This window comes from Aedes albopictus, chromosome 2, assembly GCF_035046485.1.
Source record: "Aedes albopictus strain Foshan chromosome 2, AalbF5, whole genome shotgun sequence".
Classification (NCBI taxonomy): Eukaryota; Metazoa; Arthropoda; class Insecta; order Diptera; family Culicidae; genus Aedes; species Aedes albopictus.
Window position 1 is genome coordinate 355,315,253 of NC_085137.1, and position 22,541 is coordinate 355,337,793.

The 22,541-nt window shown below is 40.0% G+C and overlaps 1 protein-coding gene across 1 annotated transcript; it reads right to left on the minus strand.

Moving 5' to 3' along the window:
• Positions 1-1,560: 1,560 nt before the first annotated feature.
• On the minus strand, positions 1,561-11,846 carry LOC109416717 (uncharacterized). Its single transcript, XM_019690773.3, has 6 exons — positions 11,480-11,846; positions 11,262-11,420; positions 11,101-11,188; positions 2,022-2,505; positions 1,771-1,954; positions 1,561-1,709 (listed from the first exon to the last, which is right to left on the minus strand). Exons 1-6 carry the CDS (start codon positions 11,595-11,597, stop codon positions 1,591-1,593), a joined length of 1,152 nt encoding a protein of 383 aa, XP_019546318.3. The 5' UTR covers positions 11,598-11,846; the 3' UTR covers positions 1,561-1,590.
• Between the last annotated feature and the right edge of the window lie 10,695 nt (positions 11,847-22,541).

The following is a 22,541-nucleotide window of genomic DNA, read 5'->3' on the forward strand; positions in this document are numbered from 1 at the left end:
TCATTCAAATATTACGATCATCGTTTTGTGGGGAGGGGGTAACACTCCATTTATTGAGTATACGAAAAAAGCGGGACAGAGGGGGGGGGGGGGAAAGGAGTCGGAAATGCCCGAAAACTGATGGACGTAATTTTTGAATGTTTTCATGAAGTGGCATCTTACCCCATGGCAGATGGTCGTTTTGCACCACTTCCGCTTTACAAATCAGTTTTTAAAATCGCTGAAAATCGATGAAAATGCAATAGTTTTGTGAATATTTTTGCTGAAGTATCGAGCAAATATTGTCTAGTTGCTGTTACCACTTTGGAAGCCTAATAAATGAGGCTAATTATCATTGAAAACGATGAAAGTTTGAAAAATGGCATTTTACCCCACTTGACCCTATACATGCAGGCGTATTCTCTGATGCTGTTGGATGTCGTTGCCGGTGCGCATGGAAATGTAGGGTAATTGATCCGATCATGGAGGAGTTAAGCACTGGGTTCATGTTTAAACCACAATTGTATCGCCCCAAGCAAACTTTTTTCATGGATTTAGTTGAAAATAATAAAATCTATCCTTTATCTACGGGAAAATAACGAAATATTGCCACTTTGAGGTTGTTATGAGCATTTTATTCGATTTTATCTGAAAGATCATTATGTTCCTAATGTTACGGTATTTGTTCCTATTGTTGCGGTATCCCATTGAAATCATATAAAATACCGCAACATTAGGAACACTACCGCATCAATAGGAACACAGCAGCAAACATATAAAGGATTTTTTTTTAATAGATTTTTGGGCAAATCTTAAGCAAACAAATGGTGCAATCTCATAAGTTAAGTACAATACATCTATTAAAAATAATATTTCAGTCGAAAAAGTGCTCAATGGCCATTACCGCAACATTAGGTACTACCACAACGAAGGGAACAATTACCCTATGAAGAAAACGTGTCATGATTAACAAAAGTGCAGATAACTTGTGATAGAAGAAAGATAGGGTATGTGTTCCATCAGTAATCTCACGCTCCCATATTCATCCTATTCGAAAACAAGCGATTACGACACCGATTGATTCCGTTCTTTTTGTTTTCATGCGTGCTCACTCCTAACAAAAAATACAAAAATAAGAAACAAAACAAAGAACGCTTCAATCCTTTGTTTTTCGTAGGATGAAAATGGGAGCCACATGCTTAATAAGGGAACCAGTACCCTACATCTCTAAATTTTTGATATATTGTGTAAAAATGTCCCCGTCCCCGCAACAGCATATTTAGAAAAACAGTCCCTGTTTAACCAATATTTTTATAGAAATTCCACTGGTTTACTTTAGTATATGGTATCTTCGTGCCTGTCACAATCGAATGCAAAAATTTATCATTGGCAAAAAAAAAAACACTGGAAATGCTCATCAGATTACTACGCTGAAAGGCTTTGTTACAGTCGGAACTTAAGGACAAAGAAAAAGAGACAGAGAAAAAAAACTTTTTTTTCTAGTAAAGAAACATGATTTAATATAATTTAAAAAAATGGAAAACTTAAAATATAAACACAAAAACGTATCAATAATCAGTTGAACAGCTTCGATCAAAGCATAATAAAACTCTATTTCTTTGCAGAAATGGGGCAAGAATTTTGAGAGTACTGCAAACTAAAGCCTCGATTTGCAGCATCATTTCCATCCGCTGCATCAGTAATGTAGTACAAAACAAACGGAGGCGTACCTGTTACAAAAAAAAGTTTTATATTTATATAAAAAAAAAAGAATCATCTTGCAATACGTACTTGTAACCGGTACTAATGCCATACCACAAAACCTGTCGGTCGTTACACCCGATGGATTGGGAATGATTAAGTAATCCGTCGTGCAGTCAGCCCCGACCATAGCGACGTCAGCAGTCCCTAGCATTGCCGCAGTAAGCGCCAACACGTCGCCCGTTAATGTGAACGCAAAGAGATCCCCTGATGCCTACGAAAAAAAATCACAGATTTTTTAGAAAAATATCCCACCTGAATAACTCAATTAAGTTGCATACCATGTTATACGAAATTGAGCATTGATCTGCTCCTGCCCGCACGCAAATCCCATAGTTTTGGTTGGACATCTGTCGAGTACCAACCATCCCCAAGGCATTGAATGCCGAATTCGCCGATGATCCATAGTTAAAGCTTTGAATATTGCCTGCGCTATCCAAATAATACTGAAGACACCCTGCGGGAGCTGCATACGTACTGGTGCAGGATATCATGCTTAGCTGCATATTCCATACCCGGTTGAACGATGTTGCGGCAGTGGTCGATACTGTGATAGTGATCGAGTTCTGTCCGTTGAAATTGACGTACACGTGCTGTCCGTTGTTATCGCCGCAGATTATGGGAACCCGAGAACTGCCGCCTGATATTTGGATGTTATCAACCGTACACAGTCCATCTCCGTTCGGTTGCGAGAGCGTGAATGCGCTGAAGTCGACCCTCAACTGGCAAACTGTGCTGTCCGGTGGAATGACAGTATACGTGCACCTGTTGAAAGAAGGGAATATTCAAGTTTAGTAACTGGAATCGTATGTTGGACAATATCAACGTATCGTGAACACCCTAACTGCCTACTAAAAGACAATTACACCGTCTTCGACCTTGCGGCCTCTACAGACTGAACAATACTAACAATTGACAACGGACAACACATATAACACCCAGTGGCCCAGTGGAGAATTTTTCGTTTAACGAAAAGTTTTCCCCGACTGGAGCGGGAATCGAACCCACACTCCGAGGCTTACGAGACACCTAAACGACTGGCGACGCTAACCGCCCAACAAACATTTTTGCTGTACAAGAGTGGAACAAACCACTCTTAAGCAAACTTTAGCTTAAGAAACTGTTATTCAGCTAGTTCTGTTTCTTAGGCGCTCGGCCACGAAGCCCACGAAGGCCACAAATTCTCTTTCCCGAGACAACAGTGGATATGCAGAGATTTCCTTGCTATATAGTAACCGTGGTTGTCTAACTAACATTCTTTTCATTCCTGGCTGCGTAACGTAGAAGTGGCTCAAGACTACGCACAGTAGTTACTTAGCAGAGGCCCTACAAACGGAAGAGCAGCTTGGCGCAGCTACACTTGAGGATGGGTGGTGGGACATCCGATATGCCATAGGTAGTAGGGGAAAGTGGGGTAATATGCCATTTTTTAAACTTTCATCGTTTTCAATGATTCTCGGTTTCTCTGAATCGCCTCATTTGTTGGGTTTTCAAATTGGTAACAGCAACTAGACAATATTTGCTCGATACTTCAGCAAAAGTATTCACTAAGCTATTGCATTTTCATTGATTGTCAGCGATTTTAAAAACTGGTTTGTTAAACGGAAGTTGTGCAAAAAGGCCATCTGCCATGGGGTAAGATGCCACTTCATGAAAACATTCAAAAATAACGTTTATATATTTTCGGGTATGTCCGACTACTTTTCCCCCTCTGTCCCGCTTTTTTTCGTTTACTCAATACATGGAGCATCACCTCTCCCCGCTAAACGATGGTCGTAATATTTGAATGACCCCTAACATGGATTGCGTAGACATCAACAACCATGCGCCTTCATGTGTGCCTCCTTGGTAACACATGGCTGGTAATAAAATCATCCGAAAACCTTAATTGCAAGCACAATAAACCGGAAGTTGTCAATTTTCATTGGAAAATCAAGAGATTTTCCGTGGGTTTGGTGGCCAAGCTTCTAGAATAGTGTTTAATGCAAACAAATCTTGACATCATTCACCTACACTGCAAAATATTTTTGCTGGTAATCAGCAAACTTTGCTGATTTTTGGCGTGCTGATTGCATTCAGCAATACAAATTACTGAGTATCAGCAATTATTTTTCAACTTGCTGAACCATTCAGCAATTTTGACAGTTGATCAGCAAAGTTGTGCTGAAATTCAGCAAAAATGTTGCTGAAATTCAGCAATTTCTTTTGCTGATTTTTTGCGTGCTGGAAGCATTTCAAAAATTTTGGTAGTAGGTCAAGTCCCATTCAGAAATGATTTTACCCCATCTTGGCATTTTGGGCTCTGTTCCCCTACCTCGGTTGCAGAACTAGGCTTCGCGACTCCGAATCACAGAAACGACTGGTACGACGGCGAATGTGAACAGTTGAAAAATGAGAAAAATGCAGCATGGGCGAGAATGCTGCAACACCGTACGAGAGCGAATGAGGCGGGTTATAGACAAGCGCGGAACAGGCAGAACTCAGTCTTCCGGAGGAAGAAGCGCCTGTGGGAAGAACGAGATCGCGAAGCGATGGAAGAGCTGTTCCGCGCTAAGGATACACGGAAATTCTACTAGAAGCTGAACCGTCCGAGCAGAGGCATTACGATGAGCACATCAATGGCGACGTTGCAAGCACCGAAGGTGGCGTGGCAACAGATCTAGGAGTATGTACGTGCGCAGGACGAAAGATTTCCAGCCGCTAACCTTCAAGAGATTGAGGAGGAGATTAGACGATTGAAAAACAACAAAGCCGCTGAATCAACGCTGATCAACTACCAAGCTGATCAACTACCAAGCGATATACTAAAATACGGTGGAGAAGCACTGAGGAGAGCACTACACTGACTGTGTCATTACCAAGATTTTGGGAGGAGGAAGTATTACCGGAGGAATGGATGGAACAAGTTGGATTGCGGGAACTGAGTACTGAGCGTTGCCTACAAAATACTCTATCAAATTTAATGCCGCCTCCTATCACCGATTGCAAGAGAGTTCGCGGGACAATGCCAGGCTGGATTTATGAGTGAACGTGCTACAACGGACCAGATCCCAAGTAACCAAAAGTTCCGCTTCCCATGACAAAATGCACTTTCAAGTTCCGCGAAGTTCAGATAAAGTTCCAAATGGAACTTTCTGGCTGCTTAAGAGGCTAACGATGAGCCTTGCTGGAACTTCGATCACAAGTTCCGGCAAGGCTCATTGTTAGCCTCTTAAGCAGCCAGAAAGTTCCATTCGGAACTTTATCTGAACTTCGCGGAACTTTAAAGCTGCTTAAGATGCTACTCGGAACTTTGTCGGAACTTTCAAGTTCATAGAAGTTCAGTTCAGTAGCATTGTGTTTCAATGAAGATTAAATTTATTTCTTTTATAGAAAACAACTGTTTAAGCATACACGAATAAAAGACAAATATGAAATTATCAAATCAATGAATACTAGGCTTGAGCAAAAAAAATTGCCGCTCATCGGATTCGAACCGATAGTCGCTGCGTGAGATCCCTATGCTCTACCACAGTACTACAGCTGCGATTGAGTGGACAGTAGGTAAAGTCTGACTTGAATCGATATTCTGTCGGCAGCTAGTTTTGCACATTTGTACAGTAGTGAAGTTAGCTTGACTAGTGTGTCAAGTGTCTTCAGCAGCGCAGCGGTAAGTCGGCAGGCTATCACGCAGGAGGATCCAGTTCTAATCTACATAGCAGCGACATGTGTGAAAATATAATTATTGTCGCGCTTATCTTAGATCAGTGATCCTCAGCCTAACTGTCTTTGCGGGCCAAAATTGAATTTTGAATAGAGACTGCGGGCCGCAAGTCGTTCAGGAGTTTATTTTCAACAATTTTCAAGATTCAACACAAAATCCATATATCTTTTTTTTTTCGAAAATATTAGGGGAAAAGGTCTTAATTACATTTCTGAGTTTTTTGCTGCGGCTTACAAATTTCCTGAAAAGTATATCGAACAATTTATTTGAAAACAATTTTATAACTGTAAGGTTTTTTGAGACTTCACGTGGATTTTGAGAAATTTCAGAATCATTTGTAGGGATTTCAGGGTTCTCGGGAGAAATTTACATAAACTGCCTGGAGATACTATTGTGGAAATCCTTGATGATTTTTAAAAGTTTATCTTGCGTAATTTCTAAGGAAGCCAATGAAGTAAACTTGCAAACATGATTTTTAGAACAATGTTTGTAAGTATTTGAAGCTTATATAGAATAGATATTTTAAGAAGAATTTCCAAAACTTGCTAGGCGAGTGAAGAGAATCTTGCACAATATTTGAAGTTTTTAGCGAAATTTCCAAAGTTTGGGGAAGTGTTGAAGTTTTGAATTTAGGCAAAAATTCGGTAAAATGGTTTTGAATAGTCTCCTGGTAGAAGTGTTCAAATTTTACGTTATATCGATTACAAGGAATTTTTCAGCCGATAGAAAACAAAATGGTCATTATTTTAATTTTTTTTTCGTAAAATTAAACAAATTACTACTGACAAGTTCTGCCACAACTCCGAAATCTATGGAAAAGTATCTGTAAAATTTATCCTAATCTCATTATTCAAGCGAAACACACAGTTTCGAATATTTTTGGAACAAAATTCGAAAAATCAGTCTTTTACAACTGTATGTAAAACTTTCAAAAGTCTTACTTCTTTTGAAAAACTCTTCATAATCAGTAGTTTATATAGGTTAATATTGATTCTCATGAAAGTTTTAAAGTATAGTGAAATTTCTGATTTTCATTATGGAATCTACGAGTGGGCCACTTGCAAATACATTTCAACATCAGCTTGCGGGCCGCACAAAACCTGGTCGAGGGCCGCATGCGGCCCGCGGGCCGCAGTTTGGTGACCACTGTCTTAGATTCTCAACAAGTTGCGTTCGAAACGCGCAGCATCAGATCGCGCCAGACCGCGCACGTATGATTTACACACGGTGTGCACTTTGGCTAAAACTGTTTTTGCAGCCGCCGGGTGGGAGCTGTCATGGATAATCAGCCGCCGTATACAAATCAAACGGGGCGCAATCTTTTCGCGATAAACGACGGCTGGTTGAGATCATCAGCATCTGAGTGATTAAGCTGGGATGCACAATATCAGAAGCAATTTCCAGACATGAAACACAAACCCCACCATCAGGGTTGTGATTCTGGAAAACACATTTTTGTTTCTGTATGAATTTTGTCAAAGTTCTGTCAGAAGCTGCTTAGAAGGCTATCCAGCGTGCTTATGTGAACTTTCAAGTTCCAAAATTACTTAAAAATGAAGCTGCTTAGAAGGCTAATGAGCAACTTCGAACAAGCTGCTTAGCTTATAAAGTACCCTTTTATCTGAACTTTTGGTTACTTGGGATGTTCGCCATTCGTCAGGTGTTGCAGAAATTCCACGAATACAACGTGCCCACACATCACTTGTTCATCGATTTTAAATCGGCGTATGATACAATCTATCGAGACCAGCTATGGCAGATTATGCACGAGTACAAATTCCCGGATAAACTTATACAATTTATCAAAGCAACGATGGATCAAGTGATGTACGTAGTTCGAGTATCAGAGACACTCGAGTCCCTTCGAATCTCGCAGAGAGTTACGGCAAGGAGATGAAATTGCCGACAAAGACACCAGCAGAGAAATTAAGAGACGCATTGTGGCAGGAAATCGAGCTTACTTTGAACTCCGCAGAATTCTACGATCGAACAAAGTTCGCCGTCACACGAAGTTAACTATCTATAAAACGCTGATTAGATCGGTAGTCCTCTATGGGCACGAAGCATGGACCCTACGTGCAGAGGACCAATGCGCCGTTGGAGTTTCGAACGGAAGGTGTTGCGTACCATCTACGGCGGAGTGTAGATGGAAGACGGGACTTGGAGAAGGCGAATGAACTACGAGCTGCATCAGCTGCTGAGAGAACCAACCATCGACCATACCGCGAAAATCGGGAGGCTACGGTGGACGGGTCACGTCAACAGGATGTCGGATAGCAACCTGACTAAAATGGTTCTCGAGAGTCATCCGACCGTTACAAGAAGACGTGGAGCGCAGCAAGCTAGGTGGGTCGACCAAGTGGAGGACGATCTGCGGACCCTACGCAGAGTGCGGAACTGGAGACAAACAGCCATGGACCGAGTGGAATGGAGACGACTACTATGTACAGCAGAGACCACCCAGGCCTTAACCTGATCGGTAAGGTAAGTAATATATACAATAGACCTGTTCACTTTTTTTGACCTACCCGTGTCACATCAAATTATCAATCCACATGCAAAAACAAGGCTTCAGTCCAAAATTGAGCCAAATTGATAAAGGTTTAGAGGTGTATCAAATCGATTTTGTGTTTTTTCGAGCATTTTCACGAAAATGTACTTCAATATCCAGAAAATTGCACCAAAAAGGTACCGAAAATACCGTTAAAATATAGTTAGAACAATACTCTACAACTTTGCCGAAGACACTACGGTGTTTAAATTGCGTATTTCAAAGTTATTGAACAATTTTCGTTAAAAAATCACCAAAAAATACAATATTTTTACGATTTTCCATGTAAAAGTCATGTAATTTTACTTTGTTTTAGGTGACTAATTTTATGAGCTATTGCTCCTATGTGTTACGAACATTTCGTCCATACACCATTTTAGTGTAGAAATTCGTTTTCATTGACTAATTATCAAAAGTTTGTCACGTTGATACTAAAAATTGTACAGAGTTGCCAGCATAAAATAAAACAAAGTTACCCATGATTTAAACGTCATTACACTTCTTTGTCCCATCTGCATCAGTTTAAATTTGGTGCAGTTGGTTGAGCATGAGATTGTGGATTCGAAGATTCAAGGTTCGAGTCCTGGCATACTATTTTTTTGCGTCTCGATCCTGCTATAAGTTGATGAAACTACGCACTGCATCTCATTGCAATTTGGCATCATAGCATTGTTTCGGAACCGTAGAGTGCATAGTAAGAATGAAGTTTCCCTTCATCGTGTAGTTGTGCTAATTTGTGGGTAGATAAATAACAAGTAAGCTGCACCCACAGTTGTCTGTAAAATGTTGCATCCAGAAGCAGTTCCATCATCGTAAGGAATTGTTTTAGCTAAATTGATCATTATCAAACAGATGAACCGTAGAGTGCATAGTAAGAATGAAGTTTCCCTTCATCGTGTAGTTGTGCTAATTTGTGGGTAGATAAATAACAAGTAAGCTGCACCCACAGTTGTCTGTAAAATGTTGCATCCAGAAGCAGTTCCATCATCGTAAGGAATTGTTTTAGCTAAATTGATCATTATCAAACAGATGCACAATATTTCGCCCAGCTGATCTCGTCGACACGATTTATTGTCAACAAGTATAAACTAAATATCTAGCTAGTCCTGGAATGGGCTTAATTGGCAGGTCCCGATCATTATTCTTTAGGAGATTGCGTGTAAGTCATGGCAGATTCATCATCCTAACTGCTACAAAAAAAGAGAAAAAAAAGTTTATCATGTATTTGAGCTTGAACCTGGGATCTGCTGATCCGCAAGCTCGAGCCTTACTATCTGCACCATTTCTGATACTTAAATCAAAAGACATTAGAATACGATGGCATGACGTTCTTAATCATGGGTAACTTTGTTTTAATTCGTGCTGGTAACTCTGTGCGATTTTTAGTATCAACGTGACATACTTTTGATAATTAGTCAATGAAAACGAATTCCTACACAAAAACGATGCATGGACGAAATGTTCGTCACACAAAGGAGTAATCGCTAATTAATTTAGTCACGTAAAACAATGTAAAGTTACATAACTTGTATATGTAAAATCGTAAAAATATCGTGTTTTTTCGTGGTTTTTTAACTAAAAGTGTTGAATAACTTCGAAATACGCAATTTAAACACCGTAGTGTCTTCGGCAAAGTTGTAGAGTATTGTTCTAACTATATCTTAACGGTATCTCCGGCATCTTTTCGGAGCAATTTTGTAAATTTCTGAGTAAATTTCTGTGAAAACGGCTAAAAAAACACAAAATCGATTTGATACACCTTAAAATCTTCATCAATTTGGCTCAATTTTGGACTGAAGACTTGGTTTTACATGTGGATTGATAATTTGATGTGTCGCGGAGAATCAGAGAAAAAAGTTTCAAAGTGAACAGGTCTAATATACAAGTTAAAATTCAACATGTTACACATAGAACGCACGAATATTACATTTGAACACATTAAACAATTATTCTGTCTGATTAATGTAACAAATATGTATACCTGTACTGTAACACTGTTCAACAGCTCCGCCCAGTACAAAACCGTTTCCATGCATTGTTAAAAATTCATGAAATTTTGGATTTCGACGCAGTTTGGTGAGCAGATTCAGAATATGGAATAATCTCAAAACCGCCAAAGAAGCCAATTGCAGCTTTCTTTATTTTGAGCCAAATCGAACGACAAACCAACGTACTGAACCTTTCTGAACGAAGGACTGAAGGTCAACCAATTACCCATGTATTTGTACTGAAAACACTCATTTGCACCAGTTCAGTTGAATTTTTAACCGATTGAGCTGAATCTTTCACAGGTTGTTCTACTCACTCAAAGGCACAATTCTAGGAGATGCCCCGTGGGTTTTGACTATTTTTTCTCGACATACAAACGTGGGCCGGTCTAGTACACTTGATAACTCTACGTTGAATTTTAACCATATGAGTAAAATCTATTTGTGATTCGTCAACTGTTCAGATTATGGAATTTTCTACAAAATGGATCTCGCACAGTGCATAGATATTATTTTCTATCAAACTTACGAATCTTATCGTCACTGATATGTCAGGCTTGTAAACATTCGACATTTACCACTACCTTCGTTTCGTTGCCGCGGTCGGGTGTCAGCTTGCTTTGTTTCATTCGAGCGCGACCGCTACCTCTTACACACAACACGAGCGGCAGAACAAAGATCAATAAACAAAAAAGTGGATCAAATCATCGTCGTTTGACACGATGACATTTGGCTAATTCCAGATTTTTGCAAGATTTCAGCCAATTTTGATTAAGATTGGTATAATATTAGTTTATTCGTGTGTGATAAATCGATTACGACCCATACATTTATCCAAAACAGCTCTCTTTATGGGAAAGACAGGAATAACAACAACCGGATCATCTCCCGAAGGCGCATTCGTGGTCAAGCGTATTCATTTGACATTTTTGTGCCGTACGGTAGTTTGATCGCTTGTGTTGTGAATGTTGGAGACAATGGCAGCCGAATATCGACGAAAAGGTGTTGAAGACTGTGATCGCTAACAAGACTGTATGTAATGTATGTAATGTATGTAATGAACATATGTACTTATGTATGTAATGTATGTAATGTATGTAATGAACATATGTACTTACGTTCCACCTCCATTGTACGGGTTGGGGTAGCCCGAGTTTTGAAAATAGGTCACATTATTCGATCCAGATCCACCACATGTGCTAATAACTGAAATCAATCAAACACACGCGTCATTAGGTACAGCATGTTACAACCGGTTCATTCCTGGATCACAACTTACAAACGCAACACACGGCCTGAACGGTCATAGTGCTGCACGGCCCGGAACCGATTCCTCCGTTTGAGACACATTCACCACGAATTTGGCAAGTTCCCAGAAGTCCGTTAGTTCCCGTACAAACCCGATTCGCAATTCGTCCGATCGAATAGAACGGAAAACCTAGAAATTTCAAGCGACGTGATTAGAACCCCATACCAGTTGTATCCTTGATCAATCACCTTTTCCCTCACGAACACCGGATGTTGTTAAATTAAGGGCACTTTCACTTTCCAAATCTGAGCACACGATTCCACCCAGAGCACCAGCTATGATCAGAACCCGCAAAAAGTAGTCCATTTTTTTTAATCTATTCTAAACGGTATCAAATCCACGTGTCAACTGGTCGACTTTTGCTGAGACATTGATGAGACCAATAAAACAAACGACTGTCGTGTGGATGCGGAGAATCTATAGACAAGAGTGGGGTGATAATTGGTCGATAACGGGAATTTTCGGGGCCTTACCTTGTTAATTTTTAGACATGCAGTTATATGAACCGCTCAGATATAGAACACTGCATATTGTCAAACGTTTCTCGAGGCAGATTCATATGCTACCCAATATGGTAGTGAAGCATGGAATAAATACAAAGTTTCACTTGACTATGTACATAAATTTGGCACAATTAGGTAACGACTGTCCAATTTATAGAAACGGGAACTTTTTCAATAAAATGATAATAAGTTTCTTATTAACTTTCTTTAAACATTATGGAATGAATGAAAAAAAAATACATTATTCAAAATGTTATTAACCTTCTTCGTGCATTAGCTTCCGCTCACCTCGCTGACCTAGTGCACGTTTAGGGATCATAATGACCCCAATGCACGACGAGGGTTAATAATGTAACTAAAGTGGTTTTCGTTGCAGCTCAATGAAAATCGTTGTAAAAGTTCGACATAACTTTCCACTTAGTTAACCCTCCTAAGATGTTAAGTTTTATGCACCACGATGGCGTAGTATACGTTCAACGTGCCTATCTGGATCATATTGACCCCAACATCCTACTCGGGTTAATATGCACAGCTTCATATTTTTTAATGTTTTGGAATCTTACGTTATTATTTGCTCTTTAGGTTCATAAAGCCACAGTTGTAAAGGCGTGGGTATTCAGCATGACATGCTGAGGGTGACGGATTCACAACGCGGTCGTAAAGGAAATTTCCTAGACTTCCTTGGGCGTTGAATATCTCCATGCCTGCCACAAGATATACACATGCAAAATGGTCATTGACAGAGGAAGCTCTCAGGTACTAACTATGGAAGCGCTCACAGAACACTAAACTGAAAGGAAAACTTTGTCCCACTGAGGACGTTAAGTCAAGAAGAAGTAGTCATTCTTCTAAAAGTAGACCTCAAAGCACGAAGCAGTAACATATAGCATGATGGATCTGATTCAAAATTTGTCCCACCGAAAAATTTACCTCTTTTGAAAGTTTGACACATTATTTCTATGAAGCTTAATAATTTTTATTCAATTTAATTATTTTATAATCTCATGTACTACCAATGTACTAACAAGGGAAGGTTACGGACTATTTTTGTTGCATTCTACATGTGGAATAAATCCAAAGTCTTTCGGGTGATGGGCCAGTGGTGTAGCCAGGAGGGGCCCTCAAAGGGGCAAATTAGGCAAAATATAACATTATTGAAAATGCTCAAACGTCATCAAAATGAAAATTTTAAAATGTATTGCAGTAGAAACCGACAGAATATGTATGAATACATGATTTCGTAATAAATTTAGTTTACCATAGGCGTTTCCAGGGTAAAAACCAGTGTTGGAAATAGTGTAACGATTTCCTCCAGTGCTTAGTGAGTCCCGAGTTCTGCATTGCGCACAGATCAATGTTTGACGATCTCTCACTTTCTTTGTAACATGATTGATATTTAATAAATGCAATAGAACCCACAAGTGAATAGTAGAGGATGTTTGCTTGCTAAGTGCCAAGTTATAGTCGGTATATTCCATTGATACCTTTATGAATTAAGGATTAAGTTTAGGATAGTCGCATCTTGGGAGATTTATAGTGTTACTAAAATGTAAGATTATGCTAATTCCATTGTAATATCGGTGAATATATATTGAATTCCTTGCAGATTTGAAGCTGCAGAAACAGTGAGCTGCTGTCAAAAGGTTTCACTCTTACCAAGAAGTTGCGCCCCTAACAAACTTCAAAAATTTTATGGACTACCTGAGTCGAGGTAGGTATGGAATTCGGCGGGAGCAGAATCCGCAGGGTAAAGTTAGCAAAACGTCTTAAGTTGCTAGAAGAACAGCATCGACTACGGATTGCACAGCTTGAGGAGGAAAGCAGACTATCTCGCGAGGAGTACGAACGCAATGTGGAATGGATCGACCAAGCGACAAAGGAAGCTACTACAAGGATCACATCGTACTTTAAAGCTAAGAGGGACGCAAGAGTGGGGAAGTGTAACAGGGAACATGTCGGCGAAACAATACCAGTCGTGTACTACTCGTTTAGTGACGGAACCCGTACTAAGTTCACTAATAATCCCCCTGTAATACTCGATGGAATAGACCCTGATCCGCAAAGTCCGAGAGTTCAAAGGGTTCAACCGAAATTTAAGCCCCACTCCGAATCTGGAATCGAGTGTGATGTCGAAGACCTACATACATTATCTGGTCCTGAGCTACCCGGCGAAATCAGCGAAATTGAAAACTTCCGTAGTAAGGAAGAGTCGACTGAGAAAGTAGTGATGCACTTAACAGCCAGCGGCAAGTCAAGCTTGCACAGTATCGTCCAGTATGATGCCAGTAACATTGATGAAATCTAGATTGAGTTTAAATAAGGGCGAAAGTAACATGAGAGAGTTCTCTTCATCGACTCTCTCTTCTTGAAATTAAAGTGACAAGATGCAAGTATTGTTGAACTTTTTGGTCATAAATCGCTAGGTTGCGATGCAATCTAGCGTCTAAGTGTAAGAGAGTTCGATTGAATTTGCATCTTGTCACTTTAATTTGCAGAAGAGAGAGTCGATGAAGAGAACTCTCTCATGTTACTTTCGCCCTTATTTAAACTCAATCTAGAAATACTCATTTCATCCAAGTCAAGTCGTTCCCGTAGTATGGGACAATCCGAAATAGTAAACACAAGCAACACTGTGCCCATCACTCAAGCGAGTAAGGTATCGAAGTGCGCTCAACCAGGCTTGTAAACATTCGACACTTTTCACTACCTTCGTTTCGTTGCCGCGGTCGGGTGTCAGCTTACTTTGTTTCATTCGAGTGCGACCGCTACCTCTTAAACACAACACGAGCGGCAGAACGAAGATCAATAAACAAAAAAGTGAATCAAATCAACGTCGTCTGACACGATGACATTTGTCTAATTCCAGCTTTTCGCAAGATTGCGGCCAATTTTGATTAAGATTAGTATAATATTAGTTTATTCGTGTGTGATGAATCGATTACGACACATACATTTATCCCAAACAGCTCTCTTTATGGGAAAGACAGGAATAACAAAAACCGAACCATCTCCCAAAGACGCAATCGTGGTCAAGCGCATTCGTTCGACATTTTTGTTCCGTACAGTAGTATGATCGCTTGTGTTGTGAATGTTGGAGACAAAGGCAGCCGAATATCGACGAAAATGTGTCAAAGACTGTGATCGCTAACAAGACTGCGCTCAACTAGATCTCACTTATCACAGCTATCTTCCTGAAACAGCAGCTTCGCACACTCGCAGCTACGGTAGTGATTATACACAAACGTGCCCCTTGTTGATTGTATGTAAACCTTGCCGATATGCCGCCGCGAGAAAAATCAACTGTATTCGAGTACGATTGATTGATGCAGCATTCGGAATTAGAGAGAAGAACTTCGCTTTCGATTACGATGGATGTCATCTACTGAGAAGAACTAGCGATATGGGATTCGACCCTGGAGGAAGAACGATAACGCCAGGGAAACTGTGGAATTCTAACTACCTGCTAAATAGTCTACAGTGCATGTGTGTCGGTATTTGCAGCACATATATAGAGATCAAGTCGAAAGCATTCTCATCACAGTGGAAATACGACGACGGCGATAAATTTGAGAGTCGAGATCGTCGAGATCCTGTTACTGCAAAGCTGGTCAAAAGACCCACGTTGTTCGTTTGTAGACACAAATTGGAGTTTGTTGTTGATGTGGACTAGCAAAGTTTCAATGGCTTCAGCAGTATTGAGTGATCACATTAACACATTCAATGGATTTTTTTTTTGTTATGAAATGCATTTCATGGGAGTCTGCAGTCAAAGCTCGAACTATCTGTGGAAGTATAAGAGTAGAAACAGATATGTTGTTCTACAAGTGATAGATTTGGAGTGTCTAAGTTATTCTGTACACAACGGAGAAGTCGGAACTGTACGGGTGGGGGTATGTTGGAAATAGTGTAACGATTTCCTCCAATGCTTAGTGAGTCCCGAGTTCTGCATTGCGCACAGATCAATGTTTGACGATCTCTCACTTTCTTTGTAACATGATTGATATTTAATAAATGCAATAGAACCCACAAGTGAATAGTAGAGGATGTTTGCTTGCTTAAGTGCCAAGGGGCTGAATTAAGGATTAAGTTTAGGATAGTCGCATCTTGGGAGATTTATAGTGTTACTAAAATGTAAGATTATGCTAATTCTATTGTAATATCGGTGAATATATATTGAATTCCTTGCAGTTTTGAAGCTGCAGAAACAGTGAGCTGCTGTCAAAAGGTTTCACTCTTACCAAGAAGTTGCGCCCCTAACAACCAGTTGAAGTTATTTCAGGCCAAACATGTCTAAAGGTCCTATCAGCAGAAGAGAGGCTCTCTTTGGTTTCGCTCTCTTTCATTAATATCTCAGCTGTTTATTTGTATGATGATTGTCTCCTTGCATTGAACAATGATCAAAACAATCGTCTTTTGATTTGTACTGCAAAAAATAGTTGAAAAGTGTACCATTACATTGCAATAATTGAAAGAGAAAGTGATCAAAGAGAGCCTCTCAAATGCAGATAGGACCTATTGAAATGTTTGGCCTGAATTTTGATAAAAAAGGCATCACCTTGTTTATCACCCATCTCACCCTGGCAACCCTATGGTAAACTAAATTTATTACGTAAACATGTATTCACACATATTCTGTCTGTTTCTACTACAATACATTTTAAATTTTACATTTTGATGACGTTTGAGCATTTTCAATAATGTTATATTTTGCCTAATTTGCCCCTTTGAGGGCCCCTCCTGACTACACCACTGGCCCATCACCCGAAAGGGTTTGGATTTATTCATATTCAGTGCTGAAAAATTCATTTCGTCATATCAAAATTCAATCACCTACAGCTCATTTTGGAGGCTGAACCTGAGAATATGGTATATGAAAGATTTGTGCAGCTAGACCAGTTCTGCTAGAAAGTCACGAAAAAACCGCTATTTTTCAAATATTTAACGTAAATGTCACGGGCTTCCTTTGAAAAATGCCTAATGATATTCACGGTGAATATCATTTAGCATTTTTCAAAGGTGGTCCGTGACATTTACCTTAAATATTCGAAAAATATCGGTTTTTCCGTGACTTTCTAGCAGAACTGGTCTAGCCGCACAAGTTTTTCATATACCATATTCTCAGGTTCAGCTTCTAAAATTAGCTGTAGGCGATTGAATTTTGATATGACGAAATGAATTTTTCAGCACTGTTCATATTTCCACATGTAGGGTATGTGTTCCATCAGTAATCTCACGCTCCCATATTCATCCTATTCGAAAACACGCGATTACGGCACCGATTGATTCCGTTCTTTTTGTTTTCATGGGTGCTCACTTCTAACAAATAATACAAAAATAACAAACAAAACAAACAGCGCTTCAATCCTTTTTGCCTTTCTCGTACACCAAGTGTACTGGAAAGGCTATTATGTTTCTAGTTCAAAACCGAATTAGCGACATTTTTTCTTTTACTTCCGCTGCTTTTGCCTTGCGTTAAACACTATGTCGGAAGTGGGGCGCTGTATAGAGCACCAGGTATACAATACAGCGCCCCACTTCCGACATTGTGTTTAACGCAAGGCAAAAGCAGCGGAAGTAAAAGAAAAAATGTCGCTAATTCGGTTTTGAACTGGAAACATAATATATGTTCACTCCAAAAATGACTTTTTGATAGGAGGCTCGGAGGGTCGAGTCACATATACCAATCAACTCAGCTCGACGAATTGAGGTGATGTCTGTATGTGTGTATGTATGTGTGTATGTATGTGTGTGTGTGTATGTGTGTGTGTGTACAAAAAAACTCACATCACTTTTTGGCAGTAAACTTCAACCGATTTTAATGACCGACGGTTTATTCGACGCGGAATCTGGTCCCATTGTTTCCTTTTGAAAATGGTTCGGATCGGTCCAACCGTTCCGGAGTTATGGCCATTTAGGTGTTCCGGAACGGTACCCCAGGAAGGGACCAGATATGAAAATGCATCAAACCTATGCATGCGACACATCAAACCACGGCATTTTTGATAACCTGATGAGCGGTAAGCAGAAAAATAGTCTAAGACCATATCTGAACCGGTAGTGTTCCGGAACCGGTTCCGGGTGTCCCGCCGGAAGTGGCAAATATCAAAGTGAACCAAACCCATGCATGAGACACATCAAACCACGGCATTTTCGATAACCTGATGAGCGGTAAGCAGGAAAATAGTCTCAGACCATATCTGAACCGGTAGTGTTCCCGAACCGGTTCTGGGCATCCCGCCGGAAGTGGCCAAATATACAATTGTACCAAACCCATGCAAGCGACACATCAAACCACGGCATTTTCGATGACCTAATGGACAATGAGCAGAAAAACCATCTCAGACCATATCTGAACCGGTAGTGTTCCGGAACCGGTTCTAGGCGTCCCGCTGGAAGTGGCCAAATATACAATTGAACCAAACCCATGCAAGCGACACATCAAACCACGGCATTTTCGATGACCTGATGGACAATGAGCAGAAAAACCATCTCAGACCATATCTGAACCAGTAGTGTTCCGGAACCCGTTCCGGGGTTCCCGCCGAAGTGGTTAAATCTGAAAGAGAAACAACCCCGTACATGCGTCACATCAAATAGCGGCTTTTTAGATTACCTAATGAACGGCCAGCAAGTGTTTCGGAATCGGTTTTGAGTGGCCGGAAGAGGCCAAATGTAAAAGTAAACCAAATCCAAGCATGTGACACATCAAATCGTGGCTTTTGCGATAACCTGATGAACAGTTAGCCAGAAAATAGCCTTACGTCACACTAAAGACAACTGGTAGTGTTCCGGAATTGGTTTCGAGAGTCCCGTCGAAATTGTCAAACCCTGCATGTGACACCTTCAATTTGCAGCGTTTTTGGTTAACCGATGAGCAGTTGACAAGACAATAATGTAAGGCCATATTTGGTTCAGCCGGTAGTAACCCGGAATCAGATCCGGTTAATAAAATGTAAAATTTAACCAAAACCAAGGATGCGGTACATCAAATCACGGCCAGTCTTGTAAACATTCGACACTTTTCACTACCTTCATTTCGTTGCCGCAGTCGGGTGTCAGTCGGCTTTGTTACATTCGTGCGCTATCGTTACCTCTTACCTACACACAACACGAGCAGTAGAACGAAGATCAATAAACATAAGAAAGGGTCAAATCAATGTCATCTGACACGATGACATGTGTCTAATTCTAGCTTTACGCATAGATTTTCAGCCAATTCCGATTATGAATGTTAATATTAGTTTATTATTGCATGTTGCATTGAATACGACACACAAATGGGCAACCACGTGGTCATGAGGGGGGGGGGGGGGGGTTCGGCCAATGACGATTTTGTATGGACGAATAAAAATTTTTGTATGGACTAATGACCACGGGGGGGGGGGGGGGGGTGGAGGGGTTGAGAAGTCCCAAAAAAATGACCTCGTGGTTTATGGACAGCCCCACATAGCTCTTATTATGGAAGAAGACAGGAATAACAAAAGCCGAACCGTCTCCCGAAGCTGCTATCGTGGTGAAGTGCATTCGTTTGACATTTTTGTTTCGAACAGTAGTTTGATTGCTTGTGTTGCGAATGTCGGAGACAAAGGAGGCCGATTATCAACGAAAAGGTTCAAATGACTGTGATCTCTAACAAGACTGATCACGACTTATCGACAACCTGATGGAAAAATAGGGTCAGACCACATTAGATTCTCGCCCAATCAACCAGTGATCGTATACGATGTTGTATAAGATGTTAAAGTGGAGGCGATATGCGTACATTTTACATGCGCCTAAATGGAGGCATGCACGTATATGGCCTCCACTTTATATACGACTTATACGACATGGTATACGATCACTGGTTGACTGGGCGGTAGTGTTGCGGGTTCAGCTGTGGCTTCGAAAGTGGTTAGAAGTAAATGTGAAGCAAACCCATTCATGCGATATATCAAATCGCGGTGATTAGGTAAAGGTGAATAAATAGAAATAAAATATTCTCATACCATAATTGGGACAACCGGTAGTGTCATGGTCCATGACTCATGGAATCAGATCCGGCTATCGCACCGGAAATTACCAAATATAAAAATGAACCAAACCCATACATACGACACATCAGATCACAGATTTTTTGATAATCTAATGAATGGTTATCAAGAAAATAGTCTTAGATCACATTAGAGACTAACTGTTGTGTAGCAGAACCAACGTTCATGTGAAAAATTAAATAGTGGCTTTGATTAATGGCCTGATAAAGATTAGGTATGAACAACAGTGACGAATAGGTCTAAGTTCTCATATATGAGAACAAAATATAGACAAAACTAAAGCGATCTCATCAAATCATACCATTTCAGATTCCTAAGGTGTGAATTTATAGCAGGATAGGTCAACGTTGAATGGAAAAATAAGAATTTGATCGCGTTAACAGAAGATGGTGGCTGTTTTAAGGAACTTTGAGCTATAAAACTATGTAAAAAAAAAGTGTATTTGGTATGGGAAATATGTTCGGAGTCCACCAGAGTATCCAAGATAGCGGTCCAAAGTCCAAGATAATGGCCCAGTGTTCATGTTAGTGCCTATTTTATAGGATTTTTAATTCTTGCATTATGGGCATATTTTGTACGAAAATATGTCCAGAATTCAAAATTTGTAACCAGAAAACCCAAGCTGTGCGCTGTTTTACAAGGTCTGCAATATGACTATAGTTTGAATGGGGAAGAATGCCGGTCTTCGTCCAAAACTGGTAACCAGAAAATCATAAACGACATGCCAAAATTCAATACGGCGACTATTTTATGTAATTTTAGGTACAGAGTCCAAAAATGAATACCAGAACATCCAAGATGGTGTCTCAATGTTCAAGATGGCGGTTAGTTTAGTTGGGGTAGATATCCGGAGTCATAAAATGATGACCGGAAAATCTAAAATGACGTTTCAAAATTTTGCGGCTTCATGACACTTGTTTGGTTTGAGTTTTGGATCGTTGTCTTATATTTTCTGAATATTGGATGTTATGCTAATATAAAATGTATCCATATTGAGTAGATTTAGCAAGCAGTTTTCATTTTGTATTTATGTCAATGTCATCAACGTCGCTCGAGTTTTGTTGAAAGGATATTTTAAAGCACGAGAAAGGCACCATCACCGCTAGGTGGATTAATTAGGGTTTTTTTTCGTAGGATGGAAATGGGAGCCACATGCTTAATAAGGCAACCAATACCCTACACACTAAGTTTTTTTCGCCGAATCTCGGCAAACCGATTGCCGAGATTGGCACCGCCGAGTGCTCGGCAACCACCTCAGCAAAAAATAGATTTGCCGGGAACTCGGCAATCACAATAATGACAGCTATCAATATTTTGCCGAGATTCTCAGCAAATATATTTGCTGAGTGCTCGGCAAAATCATTTCTAGGTACGAATGGATTTGCTGAATCTCGGCATTTTGTATTGTTTATGTTTTGCAGAATGGAAGAAAAAAAGTTAAAAAGAATATTTTGCGCTCGCACGGGAACAGAATGGAAAGGTTTTATTCGTATATATTTTTTTCAATTTTTTCAAAGAAATGTCGTACAGAATAATCAGTTTGTTGCTTTAAATGTTCATTCCGTTTCACAAGCAAACACATTGAATCAATAATTTATCGGCTTCCCCAACGCGAACACCTCCCTGAAGTACAGCGTCAAATGGCGTCAAACTGGCATTCTGTAATCGATTAAATATGTAAATTATCAGCAATAAGTACTTACAAAAAGATATCACATTCTTACAAATTTACACACACTTCGTTTGAAAAATCACTTGATTTGAAATATATGATGTAGATTCAGCACTTTCAGCACCAGCACCTGTTGTGTTTTTTTTGGCAGACATGGTAGCTGCAAAACTGACAGTTGTATTGCCGAAATTCGGTAATCTCGTTTGCTGATTTCAGTAAAATTTATGTTTACCGATGGGCTCAGCAAAAAATGCTGTCAGTTTTCCAAGTTCTTAAACAATTTGCTGGTATTTCGGTAAAGCATTTTGGACAATCTCGGCGAAAACGTGTTGTTTGCTGAAATATCAGCAAAATATCGAGTTGCCGTTTGAAATCAGCAAATTTGTTTGCCGAGCTCGAGAATCAGTTTTAAGTGTGTACATTGCAACAAAAATAGTCCGGTTGAAATCCCCGGGGGACACCATCGTAACCTTCCCTTGTAAGCAACAAAGCAATGCTGATTAACCCTTTCCTTGACTTTAAATGACTATTTCTATGTCAGAAAGCTTGCCCTAAAAGCATTTAAAAAGCTCGAACAAAATTGGCAAATGTTTCCAAACTTTTCAAAATCAATGAAAAATGTGTTTTTGGAAATCAATAGTTTTTCGGTTGTTTATGTTCTACTATCAAAACAAGCACAGCTACTTGTTGTACTTTTGAGTTTGCCTAATGAGGTTACAATCCTATTCTTAGAATTACAGGAATTAAATTAATTACAGCATTATATTCTGTAACTAATGGGCGATCCCTGCCCAGCACTGGTGAGACCCCCTCCTTCAACTACCTCAGGGTCGGCGTACGCGCTGGACTATCGCGGCCAAGGAAACACTTAAACACTTTACGTCGGTGATTCCCAAAGTGGGCGAAATCGCCCCCCAGGGGGCGAAAATCAGGCCGAAGGGGGCGAAAATTTGGAAAAGCAAAATTGGGGGGCAAAAATACTAGAAAGGGGGGCGATTTTTCAAATGATTGAGAAATATCAAAAGTATTGAATGTCAAATCA